Raw genomic sequence first — 27034 nt, forward strand, 5'->3', positions numbered from 1 at the left:
AGGTGGGGGGGCGGGGGCAAAGAAGGCTCGTGAGAAACAGCACGGGAAGGCAGGATAAAGCGACTTAAATAGGCAACGTGAATGAGATTTGCCAGCGATGCTTCAGCTGAGCTGTAAGCTGATATTGACTGGTTTATAGATTAACTATCAGCTGATGAGCCGCGGTTCTGCCTGATAAAACCCTGCGCTCCGTACGTAGATAAGAACCCGTCTACCGACTACTGTGTATGTGACTAAATGGTAGCAACCTTAAGGTGAACATTGTTATCACAGAGGTTTGCCTGACATTGCTTAATGTTTCGATAAATTCAGGTAAGTTGAACCATCTGGAACAACCTAAAAGGTAATAATATAACAATGATGACTATTAAACTGCAGTTTAAGAGCTCCGTTGTGTCAGATACATGTCATACATGTGTGGTGTGGGAGCAGATTGATTAATGGTAAGAAAAAGAAAGAAGAAAGAAAAGTTACAAAGCCAACTGTTTTTTTCTTTTCTTTTTCTTTTTTTAAACAGTCAGCATGCAAGTAACCAGGAGCTGCAGCTCAGTGGCTATTACTGAACCCATCACATCAATCTCGCTTAGAACAACTACAACAATGCCTTCTGCATGCCATGGAACAAGTAAATAAATAATGATCTGCTTGGCTCTTGATACACACAAAAGAACCCTGTTGAATATGGGTGCCAAATCCTGGCCCGGCCTCTATCCGTCACAGCTGCCCTGGTATTAATGTCTCAGTTGCTGTGCCTCTAATCTAAACTCCCTCCAGATAAAACAGCCATGTAAAAAGAAGGGACACGGTTCAGTTTTCAGCTCCGCCTTGAACAACGCTGCTCAGTGAGGAAGCTAAATTATTTCTGTGTTCATCTGTGAAGAGGTCAATTGTGCTAATTACTGCGGAGAGAATAAAGGGAAGGGGAAATAAAAGGTGAGGCTAAACGATTTGCATGGACCCAGTTTGTCAATATGTATCATACCAGGTGAGTCTGAGTTAAATACTGAATTTTGATGGGCAGGGACACCGAGCAGACCTTTAGGAGACGGGAATAAGAGGTAAATTGCTTTTGGGACCTCTCCAGTGAAACCAGACGCACAGTCCCTGTCACACTCACAGGAAGCTAAGTGAATTAGCAGTGGCCATTAGACACTTAATAATTGAAATGTTTTAATAACGGCACGAAGGGAGTCACTTTAACTGCATTAACATTACATGATCATTGTCTCATTAACAGAGTGAAACCAGCGGCCTCCGAGATGAGATTTACATCTGCCCGGTCGTTGACACAAAGGACAACTGTCTTGACAGTGTAGGTATGAAGAGCTGAATTTACTCAAGTCAGGAGCTACGGCAGAGTTATAACTTAACTGTTCCAGTCCATAAATTCTGAACCTGAGCCGTGTAGACAGTGTAGGCTCATGTTGGGTTGATGGTCTTGTTGACTGAATCTTTCCTGTCAGGAGAATCCAGATAATTTTAATGAATTAAATAAGTGGGCTGTTACATTTTAATTTAATTTTATTTTTTTTATTATTTTTTAAATGATTTTTTAGCCATTTATCAAAAAATACAACAGTTAAAGTATACCCCCACAGTGGGATAAACAAAGGATTATCTTATTTTATTTTATGTGCTGACTCAGATTTCATGTGAGGGCTTTCACATCCATACTGGAATAAAGGAATTAGATCTACTTAATACACAGTCTCTTGTTTCCAGCACAAATTAACTAACAATAATGATGATGTACATTTTTAGTAGTTTAGCAGGAAATTTGTGTGGTTCCTTTTGTATGGTGCCTTTTTTTTTTTTTGTCTGCCTTCAGTTTTGCCTTGCCCTCAGCAAGTCTAATTGTTTATATGGCCACTCATGTTTCTGACAGTTTTGTTTTACAGGTTTAAGAGGCCTCGTTCACTTCCTCTATTGAGTCCATATTGTGGTTTCACAGAAACAGTTTCCAAACGCAAATGCCACACGATTAGCAAATAACACGTAACTGTGTAAAAATAATATTTATGATTCCTACATTTTTCTCTGTCTTTTAATGTGAATACCCTCAATTTAAAACTTAGAATCTGTACTATATAAGGCTATATTCATCATATCACTATAAGTCAAAAGTGTTTTAATGAAAAGCAACATTTACAAAAAAAAAAACTGTCAGTGTATGGACATGGATATATGGACATAACTGTATGGCTTCAGTATTGAATGAATGAATGAATGAAAGCTTTATTTCAAATATAGACAGTATATAAAGATGGATGACACATCTCCAGATCCAGTTGGAGGATCTGAGTACAAAAGTGAAGCCAAAATACTGCAGAAATGGGCTTTGCTGTTGTGTGCTGGTGACAGTCTCAGACTAAGGTATGCTCACTGTACACTGCTGGATAAAACACCCTTCTCTAAAACATGATTAGTAATTGCCAGTCTTCAGTCTTTTGTCTGTATTTTAGCCATTGCTGCTAGCTATAGGAAGAACTCATATTAATTTGAAGTAATCCTTGTTCCTTATTTCAGTTTATGACCTGCAATGAGCCACTGCAGGCGACTGAAAGAAGAGACTTTACTTCTGCAGAGCTTTCATCTGTCGTAATGTACTGCAGTGTCAATGTTTAAATTGCATAACATTTCTAGAGGAAGTAGTGGTGGCTGTTAAGCCCCGAAAGGTACCGGTTGTTTTTTGTTAGACGCAACCATGATGCAACTGTTGAGGATGAAGTTTGCTGCCTGTCAATAATATGTAATGAAAGATTATTGCAATTCTTGCCACAGGTTTAAAATGGCGGTTTCTTATATAAAATTGTTACAGCTCCCCGCTTTGAAAAAAAAAAAAAAAAAACTCACTGCCTGTTTGCATCAATTGTCTGAGTCCAATATATTTCCAAATATCGAAAATAATTAGGTGAAAACATCAGAATTATGATGAGAAGTTTGCATAATTTAAAATAATAATATTAACCACACATTTGTAGCAAATCATAAAATAATAATTAAAAAAAATTGAATTTAGATTGACCTGACCATGAGCTGGTAAACAGTTTCCATGGGCAGTTGATTTGGTATTAACAAGCAGCAGAACCAAAAGATGAGGATGGACGATGGAGTAAAAAAACAAAAACAAAAAAAAAAAAGACGGAACAGTCGGCTGACATTAAGTATTATGCACACTCTGCAGGAAGGAGTTTTCTTTTGACCGAAGCACTTCCAGCATAAAATGCCACATTAACGCGAAGTCTACGTTACCTGCAATTTATATTCATGCGTTAATGCCTAAGCAGAGCCTATGTGGACCTCACTCCCCAGCTGATGTGCACCTCCTCAGAAATGTAACTACACACTGCAACGACACAGAACGCAAGAGCTGTTATTTGTCTTAGTTGCTGCGTATTTCCTCTTTAGTATTTGTGCCTGCTTCTCCATCTCCATGATTTTGGAATGGACTGTTTTGGATGAATAAAGAATCTGTAAGGTTACCTGAGGAGAACACATTTGTATGACTCGTGTTCGGTGTAATTTCATTGGAACTTGACCGAAACTTCAGCAAAAGTTTCAGCCATCATTGCAGAAACTAAAGCAGGAAGTGGAAAGTGAAGCAGGAAGCAGATACAAAATCAACCCACGCGTAGGTCGGCACAGCCACTACAAATTAGGCTTTAGTCTGGGATTCTGCTAGCACTTCAGCTAACCCGTCGCCCAGATCTCGACAAACCAGAACAAAGACAAGCTGGAAATGCTGGCTTGCAAATATCTGGCCACTCTTGCCACATTCTGGCCACACTTGTGTGAGAGACCGTCCTCAGTTGCAGCAACATTGTAAATAAGAAGCCGTCTGCTCTCCTCTTGGACAATGACAATTAGCTAGTTTGTCTTAGTAGCTGCTGAAAGAGAAGGAACAGGGCTACATTAATGTGGATGAATGTTTGTTTAAAAAAAGAGACAAAAAGTTGTTAAGTTCTTTCAAGTTGTTTTGTTGAAACTGTTGAAGGTGTTTAATTAACATGTTAGCATTTGTGTATATATATATTCCCTTCTTTCTTGAGTCTGTTTGCTCCAGCTAAATGAGTATGAATCGTGGAATATCGAATAATCGTGAATTATCAATATTTAATTTTGATTAATCTGACTTCATCCACAGCAACCCTGTGCTTAATCTGAATAAAATTTTTAATCGCTTGGCAGCACTAATATATATATAAAGGGTCATCTCATTGAGAACAGATAGATGTGGGGAACTGGTGCAGTCTGACAGATTCAGAACACATCTCACACGGCACACTCCTTCAAGAGGCTCTGAAGCAGGAGAAAAATACAAATAAATTATACATCATTCTTTAAAAAGCTTCTCAGGTTCTCTTTTTGAAACATACTTCTTAAGTGCACAGGATCCAGAGGTTCGCCTGGTGGAAGAAATCCACTCAGGAGACTGTTGTCATGGCTACTGAAGATTTTTTTTTGGAGCATTTACATGCAGCTTCTTCTGGTACTCTTCCCTCAGATGCTTATTATGCTTCTTTTGGTAAAAGTGGGTCAACAATGGAAAAAAAAGAGAGAGCTAAAAACGAGAGTGACTGAGTGACCAAGCTCAATCGCTTCAATCCTCTGGAGGGACATTATTAATTATTAAATCAGTTTGTTGTCAACTGAATGAAAATAAAATTAATTCTTAAATCTGCTCCACGTGTGTTTTGTTTTTCCTTTTAGAGGAAAAGAAAAACAACAACTTAAATATACATTGCGTTACTGCTGCCTGGTGTGTGTTGTACGCAATCAGAAGATGATATATGCTAGTTAGTCATGTGATAAACAACTGACGAGGTCCTCGGGGACGTGTTGCACTACATTGGTCTGTGCTCCACAGAACTGGATAAAATAATCTAGTGAACATCGAAATTAATTCAGCAATCCAATATGTACGCATGCAGCTATGCATGACTGCTTACATGGAGGCTGAATTAGCTTACATTTCTGAGTAAAAAGCACAAATCTTCAGGGACATGGTTGCCATATATTAAACTTTTCTCTTTTTTTTTTTTTTCAAATTCTGTGAAATCTGTGCACATTCATATTCAGCATGTGGCTTCAACAAGAAATACTCTGACCAAACATTTACACAGATAGTTTTAAGAAATGGTAGTTCACTCTGCGTTATTGAAAGTGAGCAGTTTTACTTTGTAAAGTTATCTATTGCTCTGACCACAAACATTTCCAAAGGAAAAATAAAAAATAAATAAAAAATGTTGGGGACTTAAAATATACAATAAAACTCCTAATGAGATTTTTAGAAACCTCTTGTTGACCAGCATCTACTGACTCAGATGTTTCAAAATAAAAGACTTTTGGCTGATTATTGCATTTGTGATGCAATGCTCTACTCTACGCTTTCCAACTTGTTTAAATCAGATATTTTTCAGTGTCTCTGCCCATAAGTGCAAACATTGACGTCCTGATTCCAGGAGCCTTCAACTTATCTGGACTTCGGAGCCTCAGCTAAATCACAATCACTGTCCCGGTCAGAGCTCAGGGTGTCTGCCAGCGTGTGCCGGGGCCCTGCAACATTTCCATCTGGTCTCTGGGGAGTCGCACATCAATTGCTCTCAGCTAAATGCACTCACATATGAATATTTCAGTACAATTTAATGTTTCAGCTACAGCCCCAAAGGAGCAGAGCATCAATTTGTGAACACAGTTCTCCTGGAGTTAAAAGCCAGGCTGGATAATACAGTATGAAAGGCGCTGTCAATCTAGAGGGCCTTTTTTCACTTGACAGAAAAAAAAAAAAAAAAATAGAGAAAAGCACGCCCCTTTGCATTCAGTATCCAGCTGCATTCAAACAGCTTTTCCAAGTTTCCTCTGGATAGGCAGTTTTTTGGTTCACTAGAGTCGCCAGTCGATTTGCCAAGCTCGGTCAGTTTTCCCAGAGCTCTGGCCGTCTGCCATTCGGTCTCAACACACATGCACACACACAGCTGGTGAAGGGACAGGGTCAGGGAGTCGTGCACCTGCTGTCCTGTTAATGAAATACCCCAAAGTGATGCTGAAACCTCTTCCTTCACACAGAAATAATTCCTTCAGGTGTGAGAACATGAGTGCTTTACAAACCGGGCAGATTGTGACACAATCACCTGGTCAGGAGACAGAAAACTACAGAGGAAACAGAAGCCAAGGTCAGAGCACAACGCTTGGTCTTCAGGTTAAAGCCTGAAAACTAATGATTACTTTCCCTGTGAATTATTTTGTGAATTAAATTTAACGAAGAATAAAAAAGTAAAAAAAAAAATCCCCATTCCACTGAAGGTAACATACTCCGATTTTAATTAAAATTGCTCGTGTTTTATTAGCGATACTCCACACCTCAATGACATGTAGCTAACTATCATATAAGATGAAAAAGAAATCATCCTGCATATTTAGTGAGTAGGAGCCAGAGAAGGTTTGGAATTATGGCCTGAAAAAATTACATAAATGGAAAAAAATAAAACTTTAAACCATGAAAACTACAGTAAACTAAACTAAAATACTAATAAAAAACAATCTGTTGTAAAACATAACATTATAAATGCATACATTATTATATATTTTTTTTTTAAACAGCCAGTAGTTTGAATGTAGTGAGGTGTCACACGCTGAGTGAAGGCATCATTCTGACTGCCCCAAACAGAGGTGCTGCTTCCCTTCGTTTAAGTGACACAGCCTCTTGTTAAAACTGTTTATAAGCAACAAGACCGTTGCTTAGTGCTGATGAGAGCAGCTGATAATAAAATACAAGATGTGCATTTGTAAAATACAACAGGCGGCTGACAGTTACACTAATAAGGTAATAATGGCACAGGTTCTCCTGCCCAACAATGCAGCGCTGCCCTCAGGCACCAATCAAAAATTAATACTAATTATCATGTGAATACTGCATTAACTCTGAAGAATTATGAATTATAAATCTGCAACATGGTTCCCCTCTCAGAGCGGCCTCGCTCGCATGTGGATGTGATTTTTTTTTTTTTCTCCTCAAAGAGGCATTTTTGAGGACCTGTCACAAAATAAATGACTGTGCAGTCAGGCATAACGTCCCTGCATCCGACACTAAAAACTATTTATTGTGAAATAAAGCATAGTTATGTCTTAAAAATTACACGTGACTCTTTGACTTAAAGTCATTACAAAATGATTAGAGAAGAGCTCAGTTTCCTTAAACATAGTTTTAGTAATTTGACTTTTAGCTGACGTAAGGGTGGCACAGCCGGTCCAGCGTTGGTTTTGCTAAGTCATTATTTCTTTATAGCAGCCATTGACTTCGTTTCAGGAAGTTAACATGTTGCTCTGGCGTCCGAATGATGTTCCAGACAAACATGCTAAAATATGAGCAATTAAACTATATTAAACTGCACATTAGGGTTACACGCTCAATGATTTTAGAGTTGTTTTAGATGGTGCTGTTGCCAGAATTAACCTAATGTCTTCAGAACAGGACAGGGGCCTAAAAGGCTCCTGTTATTGGATTTAGTACCGGTGTTGTCAGCCTTTACCAGTTTGAATCATATGTACAGTAAATACTAAAGTATGAGTAGTAAGTGTATTTGTCAGTATTATATTTTCCTTAATTTAATATTTAATTGTATTCAACATTTTAATTGACTCTAGACCAAAATTAAATGTAGACGGATAATATAAAAATGATTGTTAATGTCTAATATCAGACATACAGTATGGGTTTGGGTTGTGGATGTTTAGAATAAATACACTATAGTAAACTTGTGTTTTCCTTGGTGATCAAAGAATAAACAAAATGTTAATGTGATTTAATGTGAATAATTTACAAAAACAATTTTCCCCGTCTGGCAGACCTGCACGCCATCAGGGAGGAAGTCAACATCTACAACATGACACACGAATGCAGTTAAGAAAAAATAAATAAATAAATAAATAAAACAGTCAGACTTTATTGATTCTATTGATTCAGATCATCAGCCAGGTCAAACATCAACACAGAGTCGTCGTACTGTTTTAGACTTCATCCTGAATAAATAGGATAACTAAACAGTCAGCCAAGCTCAAGTTTGACTTTCTATCCCTCTGAGACCACATGTACTAAAACTGGATGTTCTTTTTATTTAACGTCAGCAGGCCTGGACAAGCCATAAATGAACAAATCAAACACTGGACGTTTTTCTCATCCTGCCAAACCTGACATCAAGAAGATTTAAAAACTAAGATAAAGTATGATGGACATGATTTTTATGGAGATAGTAATGTTTTATGTGGAAAAAAATAAAGGCGCTCCAGTGGATATACACAAATTGGCACAACTTCAACTGAATCCAGCTTGGGGAGTTAAGAGGGGTGTAAATTAGTTATAGGACTGACAATAGAGGCCAAGCGCCACGGACCCCTGAAACATTCGGGACAAAACGAGTCACTGTGAAAACTTCAGCGATGCGGCCCCAGGAATGCCCCCTTGAATTCCAAACAAGAACATTTGGCTCTTGCCAAAGTTTAAGTGGATGAGTTCAGTCACACATATATATTTCATGAGGTTAATGGGCCCCATCAAACTGTGATTAGACATTCTTCAGGGAGGCTTTCATCCCAGAGTGACAAGCGGGATGGCTGGGCCAGATCAAGCAGTCATTAACAGGTCACAAACAATGATGCTGCATGTGATACAGTCAGTCCTGTATGTATGTCCTCTACATATATTTATATATATATATGTTAATGCTGCACTAAATGCCACACTCATAAACTTAACTTCTAAACTTAACCCTTTGACCTGAACCATTGGCAAAACAGTGAGTGTCTAAAATGCTTTAGGCTACATTGTGGGAAATGCTGCATAGATGCCACAGCAGCATGACCAACCCTTTGTCTGGTGTATTAAACCAATAAGAGCACCCTACAAAATGTCCTTCTTCAGAATAAATCACAGCTTGCCAACACTTATTATATATCTATATATATTACTGTTATGATACCAGGTTATAGCTGATCTTTGAGAGAAAAATATTTCTGAAACAAAACAGACAAAAGACAAAATGGTTACATATAGTTAAATTATTAGCGCTCTCTTTTCTCTTCTTATCTGTATCTTCTGGCTTTACCTGGCCGGATGGGTCCCTCCACATGACCTGGGTTCTGCCCAAGGTTTCTTATTACTAAAATTTTTTTTGTTTTTTTTCCCGATTTTCTGAACTTGCAGGAAAATTGTATATCACAAACTGAGCCTCAGCAGGAAACAGTTCATGGATTCTTGGGATTCAGCCTCAGTGAAGTATAAACTAGTCACCATATCCTGCTTGGCAGACTCTCCAGGGAAGTGTTTCTGTAAAGAGATCTACAACATTTGAAGCTCACAAAGCTCCTTCAGATCTTTAGCGACAGTGACTGGTCCTATAAAATGTCTCTTGTAGGTCAGGGTGAAAAGGTTATGTGAAAATAAAAGGGTGCTATTCGGGCTGGTTTTAAAATATCTGCAGCACATTTTTTATTATATTCAAGCATTTTTTTGTTTTTGTGTGTTTAATTATAATAATGTGTCTCTGATGTACATCACATTGTAGTGCAGTTTAAAGTGACTGCTCACGTTTGGTTAGTCTGATACAACACCTTGTTCTGATACTAAAAACCATACGATCTATAAAGATCAGATCAATATGAGACATATTTATAAAATAAATAAATAACTGTGCTGTTTTAATGCAACCTAATGCAATTAAAATACCATTAGATCTGCAAGCTGCTGCTTCATCTGAACAATCACAGATTACAAAATGAGGTCTCCTCTTAAAAAGAAAGAAAGAGGCTAAAGATGCATAAGAACAAGAGATGCAAAATCTAATATGCATATATATAACTATATCTGGATGTCAGATTTTTTACGTCTGCCCGAACACTTGATTGCATAAATGTACCTGAATTACAGAGAACTGATGCGTTTAGAGTGAGGCAGATTTAAGTTTTACTAAGTTTTCTTAGTAAACTTTTAAATATTTGTAACTGCATTTTACATTTAAATTATTCATCACCAAATCTAACATTAAAAAGATCTAATGTTTTCAGTGTCCAAAGTGGAAAGTATTGTTTGTCATTAGAGAGTGATTCACTTGGTCTGCACTAACCTGGACAACACAGACCCTTTAATCCTTCTCAGTGATTTAGATTAACTACAAAATACTCTTTTACATGACATGTACTTTTATAATAAGGAATAATTTCCCATTAATTAATTTGATTATTGCCACTGAACGCTTACATGCGACTCCACTGATCTTTCCAAAGTAGAGGGTTCCTCCACCGGTGCATATTAAGTTCAAGTTCTAGGTTGTACGACTGCTGGCACTTTTAGCTGCTGTTAATTTGGTGCACGTTTGTTCAGCTGGTACCACTGATCAGGTGGGATGCCTCCGCCCCCCCCTGCACTGCTGGCAACAGAGCTGGCATTCACTGCTGGGCTCTGGCCTTGACAGCGTAGTCTGGAGGAGACTGGCCTGTAGCGAAAGTTTAATACATGAAGCATTAAGTATTAAGAACGAGTTAAAGCCGTAATAACAGCATCTTTTTTTCAGTGCAGTGCAGCACGCTGAGGCCGGGACCCGGAGTCGATGACAACTACGTATTTATTGACAAGAAAGTGTCAATAAACACCCCAGCTCTGGCAAAAAGACATTGTCCTAAAACAGCTGCTTTTGACAGACAGCGTGACAACAGGCTGTGAATGTGTGATGTGATTCAAATTTAAAACAATTTACATACAGTACATTTTACCATTTCACCAATTTAGCACTTGTACCTGACACGGAGGGCAGTCAGTCCAAAACCCTGCTGTCTAGAATTGGATAATCAATTATAAATAAAATAAACAAGCTGATGTGAAGGAAATTTCCTTTTTGTGAGTTAAAATATGTAAAGGTTATAACTGCACACAAACACGTTTCAGGCATGCACACATGTTTTCATGCACACATCAAAGTTGAGGGATATAAACCCCAACTCTCTGTCCTGATCTGATAATAATGTCCACGATATATCAAGCAGCAATGTCAAAAAAGAAACTCCAGCTGAATTGTGTTTATTTCTGCTACACTTGTCCTTAATTCACCTTGTCAGCATGTACGCAAACGAAAGCTTTCAAGGAGAGTTAATAAAAGTCCCTGTTTTAAGGTGCTGTGTGGCTTTCAAAATAAGAGCCAAGAAATTAATAATCTTCAATTGCTCTGTAAAGGTGATAAATGGACTGTATGATCATTTGGGATGATGTAGTTCGTGGTGCAAAAATGAAAACACAGTTCCATCAACAGCTCTCGGCTATTAAAACAAATTAATGCCACAACCTCCAGGAAGCTGTGATTTAGTGAAGGATAATTATGATACAACGCATTCGTTTACATAGTGAGCCTGTTTAATAAAATCGATCATCAAATGGAAACAGCTAAACTACATTCAGATTTGTTCTCATCTGTTTTGCAAAAGTAGTGACCTTGAATGTAAAAAAAACAATGTTGGACTGCAGGGAAAGAATTCTAGATTCGTTTGCAACTAATTATCCAGATCTCTTGATTTCATGTGTGTGTATATATAGTGGATGCATGGAACCCATAGATATTTCATTTACATTAGTTATCATACATCCTTAGACTGGATTAATACCAGTCTAATATAGTGCATGTTCAGCATCTAATGACCAGTCAGACCAGCCACCAGTTCACCTTCTTCCCTCTAATAAGTGCAGTTCTCATTTTCCTCCAGTAGATGGCCTTGTTCTCGAGTATATCAGCAGGCCGGACAGAGCAGAGGACCCTGTTAACTGTAAACTGAATTTATGTCCCAAAAACAAACGGCAGCTATCATTTTTATTTTATTTTATTTTTTTTATAAGATGTATCCTTTCATTTGCATTTTTAACTTTCATGTCAGACACAGTGGGAATAATTTGTGCTGATGTACTTTTTTTTTTTTTTTAAACGTATCATTATTATTATTATTGCTTTTACAAAGAACTGGAAATGATGCTGCTGGTTTACAAGATACACTGGTACGAAAAAATACATGATGTATTTTATACAGTAATAATTCATGAATTAATTCTACGATTAATCTGAGTGTGGAGCAAGATTTTGTCTAATTTTAAATGTAGACCAAATAAAACCTCGTAGTCAATATTAAGTTAGTGCTTTAATAAATGACCAGAGGATTCCACCTTTAGGCAAAGAAATAATTTATTGACTTTTTGTTCGTAAATAGTTTCAGTGGCGATAACACTAGCGATCATTTTAATGTAATGTATATCGCAAATTTGGAATGTGTTACATTTAAAAAAAAAATGTTTAAGCCTTTATCAGAAGAAACTAAATATGAACGTTTGCATTCTTAGGCTTTTGTCATCCATATCTCGGGGATTTATTTTTCGCAGAGTGGAGGGTGGTGGGGTGAGGGGTGGGGGGAGGAGCAGGACGATTGGAGAGTCCAGTGTTGACGTGATGACGTCAGAGGGACAGCGTGTGGGACCCTGCAGCCTCTTCGGCCCCCCTCCAGACCGGAGAGACACAAGTTATCAGGGAGGCAGCCGAAGGGCCAGTCATCTCCTCACACCTTTTCTGCATCTACCACAATCCCCTTTATCCTTCCTGTATGGTGGATATTATTTTCAGCTCTTCTTTCTTGGGTGATATGGGGGATCATTCCAAAAGTAAGTACGCTGAGCTGCTCGGGACTTTATGTGGTGCGATCTAATTTCTGTATTTACCAGTGCAGCGATTTCTGAAGTCTTAAAAGTAGAGCGTTACGTAATATTGTATTTCTGTGGTTGTACGTTTTAGATGAACTTTTTTTTTCCATTGAAACGAAACGTTTCACCTTTCAGTTTTGAGTAATGTTAGCAGAAAATCTCCAGCTGTTACATAACAACAAGGGTCGTCCTGTCTGCAGACGAAAGGAGTTCGCTTAAAAAACAAAACAAAATATCGACAGCGAATTAACGTGTGGATTGGAGAAAAAAATAAATAAAGGAATAAATGCCGCGGCTCGTTTCGGTGTGATTATGATTCACCCGCACTTTCAGTTTGTGGTTACAAAGCTGTCGGCTCTTTGCAGAGAAGCCAGGATTCGCGATGTGTGTAGGATGTGGAAGTCAGATCCATGACCAGTATATACTGAGAGTCTCCCCCGACCTGGAGTGGCATGCAGCCTGCCTGAAGTGTGCAGAGTGCAGCCAGTACCTGGATGAGACCTGCACTTGTTTCGTACGGGACGGCAAAACCTATTGCAAAAGAGATTATGTAAGGTAGGAGTCTTGGAAATATTACCATCTGAAATGTTATTTATATCGCACAATGTCATATTAATTTACGATAAAAATTATTATCACGGAGAGATCTAATTCAAAATATATTTGGGTAATAAAATACATATAAGGTAAAATAGAGTATATGTAAAGCATAACTTAAAAGAGCAGTTTATCACATTTTACAAAAAAAAATTTAAAAACACACACACACACCACCGTGTTGTGATATCAATTCTAATAAATACAATAATACCACAAAACATGTTTAATTGCTAAAAACGAACGACCACTGACGATAAATAGTTTCAGCAGTAATTTCTTCTATTCACAAAGGTTTATTTATTTTTTAATAATAACCCTTTGGACAACTCTTCATTTCACCAGGCTCTTTGGAATAAAATGCGCAAAATGCAACCTGGGATTCAGCAGCAGCGACTTGGTGATGAGAGCCCGGGATAACGTGTACCACATCGAGTGTTTTCGGTGCTCGGTGTGCAGCAGGCAACTGTTGCCGGGGGACGAGTTCTCTCTGCGGGAAGAGGAGCTGCTTTGCCGGGCGGACCACAGCCTTCTTCTGGAGAGGAGCTCCGCAGGAAGCCCCATCAGCCCCGGACACATCCACTCCAACAGACCGCTGCACCTGGCAGGTCAGATCATTAACATTATTATTACTATTATTTTTTATTATTATTTAATATTTTTATTTTTAGTACTAGTATTTAGTTTAGCAGTTATTTGGCCATGGTTTATTTTAGTACCAGTACCATTTGAAGAGAAAAAGGCTTAATAAGGAAATGTATGAATGTAGAATAAAATCAAACACACTGGCCTTAAACGTGTGTCATAAAAAAAAAATAGCAAGCAACCTGTGAGGAGAAACAATCACTTTCTTGTTCTTCATCCTCAATATCCACATAATTTGTTTGTGCTCGGGCTTGGTGTATGTGTATGCGTGTGTGTGCGCGTAAAGTGTGCGCTGCGACCTTTCTTTGGGGTAATTTCATAATTGATCTCATTAGAGGTAACCTGCTCTGTTGCCATTATCTGAATAATCTGCTAGGCCTATTTGAGCAGCGCCTGTGACAGCGTGTGCTTGTGTCTGTGCCTGCCAGCGGAAAGAAAACAAAGTAAATAGGTGAATAATGTTCACCAACTTCCTGCCTATCGCAGAATAGTCCGACTGAGGCCGAGGCGCGGCGACACAGGCTTTTAAGCAAGTTTTCACATTTCATGCCGTGTTTTTCAAAATTTAAAATGCCTTTTTTTCTTTTTTTTTTTTTTTTTTAAAAATACAGATTATTAAGATGCCAACAGACAACAGTGCCAGACACGGTTAATTTGGAAAGTCCAGCTTTGCTACGCATTAATTGTAACCATGACTGCTTTGGAAAAACGTCTTACGATAAATCTAAAGCTTCTTTGCAACAAAACCAGTTCAAACATTACGCGCTCATATTTTCGGATATGGTTTAAGTACCCCACAGATGTACACTATCTCTCAATACATGCCAGACTGACAATACCATAAATATTTCCAAAAGAAAAAAGAAAATTAATTTGGGATTAATGGGTTACAAGGCATCCTAAAGATGTCAAAAAATATGGCTGGTTCCTCGACGGTTTTTGTGGTGCATGGCAGTTTCTGACCAGCGCTTTCCCTTCGTCCCTCAGCAGACCCCGTGACGGTGCGGCAGGCCCCGCATCGGAACCACGTCCACAAGCAGTCGGAGAAGACGACGCGGGTGCGGACGGTGCTGAACGAGAAGCAGCTCCACACGTTGCGGACCTGCTACAACGCCAACCCGAGGCCGGACGCGCTCATGAAGGAGCAGCTGGTGGAGATGACCGGCCTGAGCCCCCGGGTAATCCGGGTCTGGTTCCAGAACAAACGCTGCAAAGACAAAAAAAAATCCATCCTCATGAAGCAGCTCCAGCAGCAGCAACACAGTGATAAGACTGTAAGCATCTTCGTAAGTTTGACCGCTCGACTACTCTCTACAACTATTCACATGTTTACTGTAATAACTGTGACCAGGCTGGATGTGGACTCGGTGTTATGTCTGCTTGAGGCTGGCATAAATCTTTATGAAAGGTAGAGTGTGCTTTAAAGTGCAAACAGATGGAAGCCAGATGAACATAAACATATAGCTTAAAAAATACCATCATTATTTTTATGTTGATGATTTGGCTTGTTATTAGGTTGGAGTTTGCTCTAAGTTTGTCTCTTCTGTAAACTCCCATTTTTACTCACTTTATAAGCTCAAAAGCATCCTTTCCTCTCGGCCCCAGTGTTATTCTGTATTCAAACTTAAAGTCAGTGAATAATGAATGAAATGGTTTGGCTTCAGTTGCTTGACCTTAAGGTTAAAACAAGCTCCTGATCTGCATTATCTTCCTCTATGAGGCCATATCAACTTTTGCTCCACAGCGAGAGGGACTTTTTAAATTCTGAAGGCCTACCTGAAGGCGTAGGGCATACTACAGTGTTCACACTTCTTTCAGCCCTGCACATCAGAATGGTGACTGGTAGTGTCTTGATGAATGCAGATAAACAGTGCAAACAATGACCATGATGTGTGTTTTTTTGTCATATTTTTCTCAGAACCTGCAGGGCCTCACGGGGACGCCTCTTGTGGCTGGAAGTCCTATCCGACATGAGAGCACCGTGCAGGGAAACCCAGTGGAGGTTCAGACCTACCAGCCTCCGTGGAAAGCGCTGAGTGAATTCGCCCTGCAGAGTGACCTGGACCAACCAGCCTTCCAACAACTGGTGTGTGTGTTCAGGACAGACTGAGTTAGATGCACATCTATCTATCTATCTATCTATCTATCTATCTATCTATCTATCTATCTATCTATCTATCTATCTATCTATCTATCTATCTATCTGTATTTGCTACTTTGCAGACACATACATATTAACAGTTTTTGTAATAGTGTTGCATGCTGCATAAATACAGAAGTGTTACATGTGCATGCACACACACATATTTAATTTTGTTTGGCAACATGCACATTGTGTCGTTCTTAACGTTAAATACCGAATTACTCATTGTTTTTTTTAATAAAAGCCTTGATACTGACACTATATTCTGCGCTTTTCAGGTGTCTTTCTCTGAATCGGGTTCTCTCGGGAACTCCTCGGGCAGCGACGTGACTTCATTGTCCTCTCAGTTACCGGATACCCCGAACAGTATGGTACCCAGCCCGGTGGAGACGTGAAACGGGGCCCCACAGACCTGATGGTCCCTCCCTCCCTCCCCCCTCCTCCCCATTTTCCTGCAAGGACAATTGCAGCATGATCCCGGTCCCCTGCATGTGACCAGCTCATCACATCGCCCAAACTTCAAAGAGGAGAGCTTTGTTCTTTTTTAATTATTATTATTATTATTTCCTGACATGGAGGAGATGGAACTAAGAAAGCACCGATTGACTTTTTTTCTCTCTTTTTTGAGATTTCATTGACAAAAACTAGCAGAACAACTGTTGCATGAGTTGAAGCGGAGAAAGAAGATGTACAGAAGACCTCCCGATGGATATTACTACAACAGACCTTCCCTCAGAAACAATTTGGAAACATTTCCGTGTCGATGCAGACGGACACTCTGCCATTTCACTGTGTTCATATTGTGTCTTGATTCTTCAACATGAGAATTTTTTTTTTGATACATTTATTGCGTTGTCGAGTCCAGTTGACTCTTTGTCTTAAGGTCAGAGCATGGTAATCTGCGAAGTATTCGTGTTGTAAAATACTTTATCTTAAGGGCAGGATTGTTTGAGCTTCTCGAACAAAAAGTAAATTATTGTTATATTATTTATTGTTAGCAAAACGATTCGCTAAGGCATTAATAACTGATAAAAAATAAAAAAAAGTGAATACATGCAGTGTCTTCGTGAACAATTTGTGTGCAGGCGCAATAAAAACGATTTATCTACGTAAACGTTTACTTTTAAAAAGCCTGTATATTTAAATTGAGTTACATGAAAAAAAAAACATCTGAAATTAGAAACAACTGTTAACCTTTCATTACACACCCCTAATTGAAAATTTCCGGTAGTTTTAATTATGACAAATTCACTGTTCAGATTCGAGCGTTGGCAACAGCTTTTCCTGACGGCGGCTAATTTCTAATTTGAGAAACGAGCCACAAATACAAACCCTATTCTAAATGCACATGGTTAGAAAACAATACAAGCATTCATCCCAGTTGTTCCGAACATGCTGTCCGTCCCGTTCGCCCTTAATGAAGTTGGCCTGAAGCCTGGAGGCTCTGTTGTCTTATCACTCGTCTCCATCACACCGCGTTTTCCCCCTCGGTTATAAAGCAGAATCGGCCAGTGGTCATTTACTATCTCGGGGGCAAAAATCTGCTGTAAATTGTGCGCAGTCCAGTTCCTCTGGTTGAGTCACAAGCTGGTCTAGACAGCGCGCAGGGATCGGCGACCTCTTATCTAGTCCTGGCATCACCTGCAAGCGATACACTGACTCAAGCCACAACAAACTAAACACCACCACCAGCACCCCCACCTTAGACATACATACAGACACACACACACACACACCCTCAGAAAAGTCCCCTCGTAACCGAGGGGAGCAGAGAGCAGATCGCAAAGGGTCACTTCTCCTCCTCGGTTTATTTTCATTGGCTGAATTGCGTTATTGCGCACGGGTCAGTTGAGACGACAGCTCAGACTAAATGCAACTGACCTCTTCCACGCTGTGTGCAGGACAAAACATAGCTACCATGTGTGCACGGGGAATCGGTGGATATACCTACATTATTTTAGATGTGCACTTAAATAATACATTACATTATTCGGTCTTTAGATACTTGGTGATTTCTCTGTTTTTTGATGCATTTTTTTTCTTCTAGAATATTTCAAACAACAAATGAAAGAGACGTTATATTTAATTCTATTTCTCATCTTGCTATATTTAAAAAAACAAAAATAGAAACAAATCACTTATGGGTGGCTTTTCCTTTTTTTATGTGCGTTTTTATTGAAGAAAAAATAATTCTTTTTTTGTTTTGTTTTTTCGTATTTATTTTTTTTTTTTTATTTTAGTGCACTGTCCTAATCGGAAGTTTGAATGACAACGGTCTGATTTCAGGGTTGTAATTGAGCTATTTCAACTAAGATAGGAAAACAATGCGAGCAGATTAAGATAACGCGGATAAGCGACAGAATAACAATAGCGTTTACAGACAAGAATGCAAGACCTATTAACTCTCCTCCTACAGAAAATCATTTTGTTTCCAAAACAGCCAATTTCCAGCATGGACACCAGCTCTATCTGATCCCCTGAAGTCTAATAAGAAATCCCAAGGACCAAAACTAATTTATTATTTTTGTTAATATTTTTGAACATTCCTAATACATATTGCACATCTTAGAAACGTCTTTATACGTGTATAAAACGTGTGCGTGTGTGTGTATATATAATTTAAATAGTTTAATTTAAGGGTAATTTTGAAGTTTTGAAGTAGAAATCAAAACTGAATTGCTGTGAATGTGCTGGGAACAACAGGGGAGAGGACTAGGGCCAAAATGAAAAGTAGAATTGAGGGTAATAGCTTATTTATTTATTTATTTTTAGCTTAATTTTGATAAGAAAAGAAACATAAAAAAAACATAAACTCTCAAATTAAAATAAATTAAATTATTATTATCATTTATTATTATTATTATTTAAAATAGCCTTAGTCATCTCCCGTAATAACGTCAATTTAAATTATGGTGAAAAAAGCGTTTTGGTCCCAGATGCTCTTAAAATTCAGACTTCTTTCAGATATTGAGACTGAATGAAAGGGCTTAGCTACACAGGCGCGCGCACACACACGCACACACACACAATAAAAATCATTAGGGCAAAACATTCACCAGACCAGTTTATTTTCCATTTTATGTTTTTCCTCTTTTATCCCCCTCCGCTACAGTTTCCATGGATTTCCGTGTTACTGGTGCAGATCAGAAATCAAGTCCAGTCACATCCATAAAATGACGCTTGAGCGGGGTCCCTGTTCGCGGTGTGCTCTTCTATCAAGTCTATCAATGGGCGTGTTCCCACAGTGCGTTAACTAAGAACCAAAATAAACACCTGTGATCCCTGCCCAGAGCGCGACACACACACACACACACACATACACACACACACACACACACGCCCACGGTTTTATCTCTCCCTGTTACGGGTATGGCCTAATTGACCTAATTTTAACTGGACCGCATTTGGGCCTCGCTATAAGGCGCCCCATATCACACAGAGACCACTGTAGCAAACACACTAAACGATAATAAATGCATATCTCTCAACTCTGACCCGCAACACTCCGACAATAAGCTCCCTATCCGACTTTATTTATGATTAACCTGGAGCTGTGTCAGTCCTGCAGCTGAAAACGAGTCTGCACGCGTCATGTTGCCACAATGCAACTAGACGCTGTCAGAGGCAATGACACCGGACCATTAATGATTAAGGGGGCGAGTCCATTTAAAGGTGTGATGTAATTCTCTAATTGGTAGAGAGGTGGACGTAATTAGATCACCCGGCGTGCTCAGGAGGGCCAGTGGAGACGCCCACTACGAGGCACTGACTGATAGACACGAGCAGTATCTTTCTAAGTGGATACATTATTATGGTGATGATAATTAATTTATTTTAAATTGTTGACCCATTTATCTATATTTTTTCGTTTAAATATTTTTTAGGTGGCTATTCTACTACATTTTCAGGACTTTCAGGTCCAGTTTCCTGTTAAAAGACTGCTGATGCTAAATAGGTGACATTTTTAGAGACGCTTTTTTTGGCTACTTGTCTTTCTTTCTTTCTTTCTTTCTTTCTTTCTTTCTTTTTAATGACTTTACTCTTCTGAAGTCATTGCATTGTCTGGTATTCCCGAGTCGATTTTCACGCATCCCCTGCTACAACCACCGGCATGAATAAGGCCACCCAGATCATAACATTTATGGAGTGGAGCTCTAAGGTTTGCTGTTTATTTAATTCAAAATATCCACGTAAATTAGTGAGGGAGGATTATTTTTAATTGGCCTCTTGCGAATGTGGGGGAAGCAGCAGTGAACGTGCAGCAGTCCAGTTATTTTTGGCAGATGTAGAGAATGGGACAAAAAGGAGCAGTTAAAAAAAAAGTTATGAGGACTTTCGATGATGGTGGGAGTTTTATGCTGACACACAAAGACAATAAGTATGGTCATGACTAAACCCTGCAGCCTTTGTTTTCACTGGCAGGTCCAATTTTGTGCCAGCTTTAAAAACAAAACAATACAAAAAAAAAATAAAAAAATCTTGTTTATTTATTTTTTTACAGATTTTGTAAAACATATTTTTTAACCCAGTCCTGCTGCAGAAAAAAGAAAACAAAAGCTAAAAAAAAAAAAAAAAAAAAAAAAAAAAAGATTTAATTTTATTATTTCATCACAAAAATGACTCAAATTCTCTATGTATGGATCATATTTAATTTTTAAGCTTCTGGAATTGGACAGTTTAAGTGGGATTATCACCAGAGTATTGTTTTCAGAAGTGTCTTCCTGAAAATTAGCCTGAAGCTCTGCTTTGACCCTCCTGCTGCATTTGAAGAAGTAGTCCTTATACAGCTCAAATATCACTGCTGACAAAAATTGTGTAAAAGTAAGTGTGTGTGTGTGTGTGTGTGTGCGTGCATGCGTGTGTGACATCTGTGGAGGTTCTGTGAAAGTTTCGACACTCTGTTCCACTGTGACCTTGTTCCTCCGGCGAGGGTCCTCTAGCAGAGGAACGGCCGAGGAGAACTCCGAGCCCAAAGCTCTCAAGGGAAGCATTCTGACAAGCTGACTTAATGCAGAGGCCGAGCTGGGAGCTTTCTTTTTTTATGAAAGACAGAGAAAAAAAAACAAAAAGGAGGCTGGGTGGAGTGCGGTGAGAGGAAGTGTCGAGACGCTATAAGCGAGATGAGGGTTTCAATAGTTTATGTAAAATTAGATCAGGCAGCAGGACACGGATATGAAAAATGAAGCTCTTTTTTTGGGTTTGCTCTTCCATGCTTCCTGGCTCCTTACTTGACCAAGAAATGCACGATTCAATGACAGAATTTGTGTACTATTAAGCTACAAAAATAAGACAAAAAAAAAAAGAAGATTTTCTTTGTTTGTTCTGGTACAAGTCACTCAGAGCCTCACCTCCAACGACAGCATCAGTGCATTGTGTACTGTACTTGCACTGTGCTTTCTCCACCTCCTGTCAGGTGTTTTTAATGGCAAATTTAAGGACCAATTTATCTTAACGGGTAATAGCCACTTTAACATCTGGTGACAAGAATTTAATCATCTCTGCACTTGGGTTACATTGATAATGAAAGGGCACCGTCAACATCTGTGCGTGCTACCTTGCTGCTTGCGTGCTATCGATCCTGGAGAATAAATGCTGCTTTTACAGGAAAGTGACACAATGAGTAAATATCCACATATTATCCTTTAAACTTTTAAAAGCACCGAGGCCAACAGGGCAGAAGGTAGAAAGGGGGCATTTAGAATTTTTTGGGAGGGCATGTGATGAAGTTTCATTTTTAAAGCCACAGATTTGTCTCGATTTAAAAAAAAAAAAAAAAAGGAAAAAAGAACAAAGGGAAGACTAGTGTGCTTACTGACAGGACAGCATGTCCTACTTGTACTGCAGGTGAACCTGCAGGGAGGAAATTGCAACAGTAGCAGCTTGTCTGCACAAAGCTGTGCATGCAATATGAAATATGTGCGCGTGCTCATCTGTGCACATAGCTGTTTCATAGCAGGGCAAGCTGCTCATGCTGTGTGTGTGTGTGTGTTTGCCGGGATGGCGAGCAGGCCTCAGGCTCACCTGGAACACACACAGAGAGCCACGATCAGCCTCTCCGGTCCTGCTGCTGAGACAGTGTCAGAGCTCTGTAAATCACAGCGCCCCACCCACACATAAATCTACAGCGGCAACAACACACCAACGCCCATTAGCAGGAGAGAGGAAGGCTGGAGCCGCCCCACTTTACAATGACTCGCTATAAAACACAATGAGGGTTCACCTGTACTTGCTCTCCCCCCGCCTCCCCGGCTTGGACAACACCAAACTGTCATTAGCTGAACCAGGAAGACAAACACGTGTCACTGGAAGCAAACAATGAGGCAGCGAGTATGAGTCACTTAAGATGAGGAACGGCATCAAAAGGTTTCAGGGAGACACTCTGGCGTTCATCAGGGTCATATCAGTGTCAGTTCAGGAGTTCAAGAATGTTTTCAGGAAGTCTTTGTGTTTAAGATTTACTACTAAAGTTCAATTAACCTTCTGACTCATGAGTTAGGATGGGACGGAGACAAACTTTAATTATGGCGTACGGAGGCAGAAACTGAAATGTGAACGCGTCTGAAATACGGCTCCTGTCAGGTGGAAATATTGAGTCATCTTTTCACACGACCTGGGAAAATAAAGTTCAAGTTTACACTGATATCGCGTCAAAGTCATACACTTTTATTTAAGCGTCCCATACGTATAGTTGTTCTACATGTGTATATGAGGATGTGGGACAGTGAAATGTTGAGTATAATCCACTAATATTTATTATTTTTTTTATTATTATTTATTTATAGGCAGGGAGTGACACAAATAGTCCTGAGTCAGTGAGAGATACAGAGGGCAAAATAAAAAAATAAAAATAAAAAAAGAGGGGGAGACTGAAAAAGAAGGGAGGGCTCTGTCTGCCAACAGCACAGATCCACTCGTCCCAAGGCGGTCCTGCCACTTTAAGAAATGAAGCAATATCATTAATGGAGGCCTCCGAGGGCTGACATCTTGCTCCAATTCACCAGTCCCCCGTCCATCACACCATTATGGTGGGCCCAGCAGTATTAAAATCCAATCACTCCTCTGGCTAGTTTGATTAAGGAGGGCAACTGCACAAAGAAGGGGCACTGACCCATTGTTGCTTCTGCCAGGGAGTCCCCTGAGGCTGGAGCAGGTTTTTGGCCCCAGACAGAGCCTGGTCACTAGTTTCACAGTGATGTGGTGTGACTCCTAAATGTTTTTTTTTCTTTCTTTTTCTTCTTCTTCTTCTTCTTCTAGTTTTAAGTGATATTTCTCTGCATGGGCAGAGGTACATGTCCAACAGTAGTCAAACATAAACCTGTAGAGTATGACAGTGAAGAACATTTACAAAGCGAAAGGAGAAGATATTATTTTTTATCGGTGCATATTTTACAATCGCATCCAATAAACTGACAACCATTTAAAAATACATATCACAGCTATTTACATTTATTCATTTATATATTTATTTAACTAATTTCTTTGTGACTGTTTGATGAAATTCATGATTCCCACGGCATCAATCTCTACACACTGCGGTGATTTCCTGACTTTTCCTGTAGGGACACCAGCAGACTGCCATTTTTAGATTCTTCTAAACATCTCAAGAACCCTTGTGATGGATAGAGGGTGAATCACATTAACTTTGGTGATCGTGAGATTTGAAATGCAGTTTTTCTGGGGTGAAGCGTCCCCTTACTCGTTTTGTATTTCCACATTGCTCTGAAAATGCAATAACATTTTTCTGAATCATTATTACATTTTTGGCATATTTGTCATTTTAAGGTCAAAGTGGTCGCTCTGACCTCACTGCTAGCGAGGCTGTGGACTCTTTTTAGGGATGAGAGTGTTTTTTTTTTTGTTCGTTTTTTTTTTTAATTCACATGGATGTTTGTTAGATGCAGACATAGAGGGCAGAAGCGTTGCATCAGTTCAGATGTTTCCGATAGCTTGACCTGACAGCCAGCGCTCTGCTTTGTTCTCTTGTGTTTCTGTGTTAAACAAAGACAGGAGGGTCATGTCACCGTAAGAAGAGTCGCCATGTAGCTCGTCTACTTCAGCTGAACGATAAATATCTTAATTCGGTTTTCAACCGGTGAGTCACAACTTACTTTTGAAAATATGTGGCTGCCACTGCTGTCGCCCCCTGAAGGGGTTACGTTGGTCAGAGTGTGTCTGGGAAAAAGGCAGCATCACAGGTACAGACCCCGGAGCCTAAACCAAATTAAAGCCAGAAGTCCAGGGTGAAGCTCCTCGACCACAGTGACATAAATTACTGGGATTTACAAGATTTTTAAAACACTTTTAACAATACTCCCCTTTTAATGTGCTCTCTGTTTAATAATGCACTTTAGGTTTTAAGAGCACGATAAACAAACCAATAATTCACTTTTTTATCATCTGAGGGTGAAGCCCTTCAGGACCGAGTTCTACAGCAACGTTCAAAGGGGCCTCGGACGGATGAATTGAAGGGCTGTCGCGAGATGTTTTGGACAACAGTTGAGATGTAACTGGTGAGCCTTTTTCTTTCTTGTGGATTACGGCACATCAAGGCACATCTTACCAAGAACTGGGCAACACTTTAAAGGGAGACTGAGACGTATAAACATATATTTTGTAACAGAGGGTATTAGTTCATGTCGCTGGATGCACAGAATGACTCTTGGGTCACATAGTTGGTCTGAACATTCAAAAATGTGACAAAGAACCCGTTGTTATCCACGTTTATGTTTAAATAGATGATAATAATGTCTGATAAAGAAAGATAAAGCTTCATTAACATAGTGCTTACCATAAAAAATGAAATCATTTTCTTGGCTTCTGTTAAACATTGCTCTGCACGATAATTTGTATGTGTGTCAGTGAGTAAGTGAGATCTGGGAAAGCTCACAGTAGCGTTTGGCTGCAGTTTTCAGTGTGTGAAGCTTCACAGGATAAGTCAATGATTCCTCTGGTTGCCAAGACATATAAAGAGGACTCAGCGAGGCTTTCATAAATCGCGAAACAACGACATTCAAAGATTAGTAATCTTTCTGCAGGCAAAGGATGCTATAGTGCCAAAAAAGAACAAACACGAAACAAACGTCTTCCTGTGGGATCTGAGAACACGCAGGGTGGAAGACAACTGATGTCTGTGTTAGAGCGAGAACCTGGAACTGACACACACACACACACACACACACACACACTGCACCCTCCCTCACTAACACGCATTCTCCATCCTACTAACAGTCACCACAAATCACCGGGCCATCTCATATAATCCTCCACCAGCCAGTGCCACAGCATTAAACATCCAAACAAATTGTCCTTCGTCAAGTGCTCGCGGCAGGGAGAGACATAAAGCAAAAGCAGATCGCTGGGCCCGGCCATGGGGTTGCATCTGGAGCGGCAGCAGCCGCCGTGTAGCCCCAAGGAACATGACGATAAAGTCTTGGCTGCTCTCAGCCTGTCAGCCTGCATTAAACTGTTCCTTGTGACTTTTTGTGAAAGAGATTTCGGGGATAGCAGAGGCACTGAGGAGCCACTCGATAAGACAAATGGCCGTCTTTGTTTTTTTATTTTTTTGTTTTTTTCTTGCATGTAGTTTTTTGGAGTCAAAAGAAGCAAACTCACACTGGTATTAAGAGTCAGAACAGGAGAGTATATAAACGATAATATGAGCACGCAGTGAGTAAGCAAAAAGCTCATAGTGGCTCATAGGCTACCTTTGCATGACATATTTTTGTGATGACGCCGGTAACCTCCTCACCTTTCACATAGCGCCACCACAAATCTATAACACTGAAATGCAATTCAGCCTAGTTTGGAGGTAAAATATTACAGTGCTACTAAATGTATTACTGGCATTCAGGTTCCTCCTATTGTGAATTGTAATTGGGCCAATATTTTAGATTACTGATTAATGATCAGAACCGAATATTAAAGAAAATACAAATATTTAACAGATTGCTCAACAACTAATTAGAGCCGTCTGAGGATCATCTCTAGTCATTTATAATGACAGTCAAAGTGTACGCATGAAGACACGCTCATCTTTTTAAAAGAATAAGCAGCAGATATTCAATGAGGGCATGTTATGTAAGGATGCACAAAAGGGAAAATGTAGATGCGTGAGAGACTACTGAGAGTGTTGAAAACAAAAGGCTCGAATGCGCAGATGAAGTCTTCCTAAACCCAACTGATCTCTTTGTACGCATGCTTTTCACTGGACAGCAATGCCGCATAATTCATGCAAAGCAGCACATCACAGGAAGACAGTGCCACACGATTAAAGCAAACACCTTCAGCGCCTCGTGCGGACACCCTGAACATCCTTTACTGTCAGGCCTGAGATATGTATCTGGAAGCTGGAAGTGGTCGGGTTTCTGATAAGAGGGAGGGCACAGCTGTATCTGGGAGATCTGAGAGATGCCGAAAGCCTCTTGTGAAAAGGAAGCTAGACTTAAACTGCTGCAGAGACTTATCTTTACAGTTTCCTATACCACCTACTGACAGATCCCGAGACTGTGTAAATTCCTCTGCCCCCTGAAATGACTCCGGGCAGACAATGAGACGACGCTTTGTGTACTGACGTGCGCTATAACACGGAGAACAGAGGACATTTTACAAGCTATGCGGGAGAGAAAGACAAACACAGGTTACATGTGTTGCGAATTGTGTTTGAAAACGGACAGTCCTTGAAGTAAACCAATGGACCATGCTTTATGCCCTCTCTCTCTCTCTCTCTCTGTGAGCTGCCTCTGAGGCTCAAAATCCCTCATTATCTCAATTCACAAATATATATTTTATTCGTTGTACTTGTTTGCTTTGGTTTGATCTAATCTAACTCACTCGCAAACAAATTATGATAATAATAATAATAAAAAAATAACATCTGAACTAAATAAAGTTTGTTTCCAAATTCATGCTTGACAAAATTCTCAGAG

General features: G+C 39.6%; 1 protein-coding gene and 1 long non-coding RNA gene across 5 annotated transcripts; both read left to right on the forward strand.

Annotated features, from left to right (window-relative positions):
• Positions 1-518: 518 nt before the first annotated feature.
• On the forward strand, positions 519-4681 carry LOC125005635. The gene is made up of 2 exons (XR_007112470.1): positions 519-2373; positions 2527-4681. It is a non-coding gene; the product is annotated as an uncharacterized LOC125005635 (long non-coding RNA).
• Positions 4682-12518: 7837 nt separating this feature from the next.
• isl2b (ISL LIM homeobox 2b) lies at positions 12519-17163 on the forward strand. Of its 4 annotated transcripts, none has more exons than XM_047579822.1 (6): positions 12519-12685; positions 13090-13279; positions 13667-13929; positions 14954-15252; positions 15885-16052; positions 16388-17163. In XM_047579822.1, exons 1-6 carry the CDS (start codon positions 12628-12630, stop codon positions 16502-16504), a joined length of 1095 nt encoding a protein of 364 aa, XP_047435778.1. In that variant the 5' UTR covers positions 12519-12627; the 3' UTR covers positions 16505-17163. The 4 variants fall into 4 exon arrangements, with proteins under 4 accessions (XP_047435778.1, XP_047435780.1, XP_047435779.1 ...); XM_047579824.1 differs by having other exon boundaries at positions 14954-15240; XM_047579823.1 differs by having other exon boundaries at positions 14957-15252.
• The last annotated feature ends 9871 nt before the right edge of the window (positions 17164-27034 follow it).

This window comes from Mugil cephalus, chromosome 3 (genome assembly GCF_022458985.1).
Source record: "Mugil cephalus isolate CIBA_MC_2020 chromosome 3, CIBA_Mcephalus_1.1, whole genome shotgun sequence".
NCBI classification, from domain to species: Eukaryota; Metazoa; Chordata; class Actinopteri; order Mugiliformes; family Mugilidae; genus Mugil; species Mugil cephalus.

What these genes read in the sequence shown, in the direction of transcription:
- isl2b (XM_047579822.1), top strand. Translation starts at nt 12,628, where the DNA reads ATGGTGGATATTATTTTCAGCTCTTCTTTCTTGGGTGATATGGGGGAT. An exon ending in TATGGGGGATCATTCCAAAA is followed by an intron (nt 12,686 to 13,089) that starts GTAAGTACGCTG and finishes GGCTCTTTGCAG; the next exon opens with AGAAGCCAGGATTCGCGATG. An exon ending in AACCAGCCTTCCAACAACTG is followed by an intron (nt 16,053 to 16,387) that starts GTGTGTGTGTTC and finishes TGCGCTTTTCAG; the next exon opens with GTGTCTTTCTCTGAATCGGG.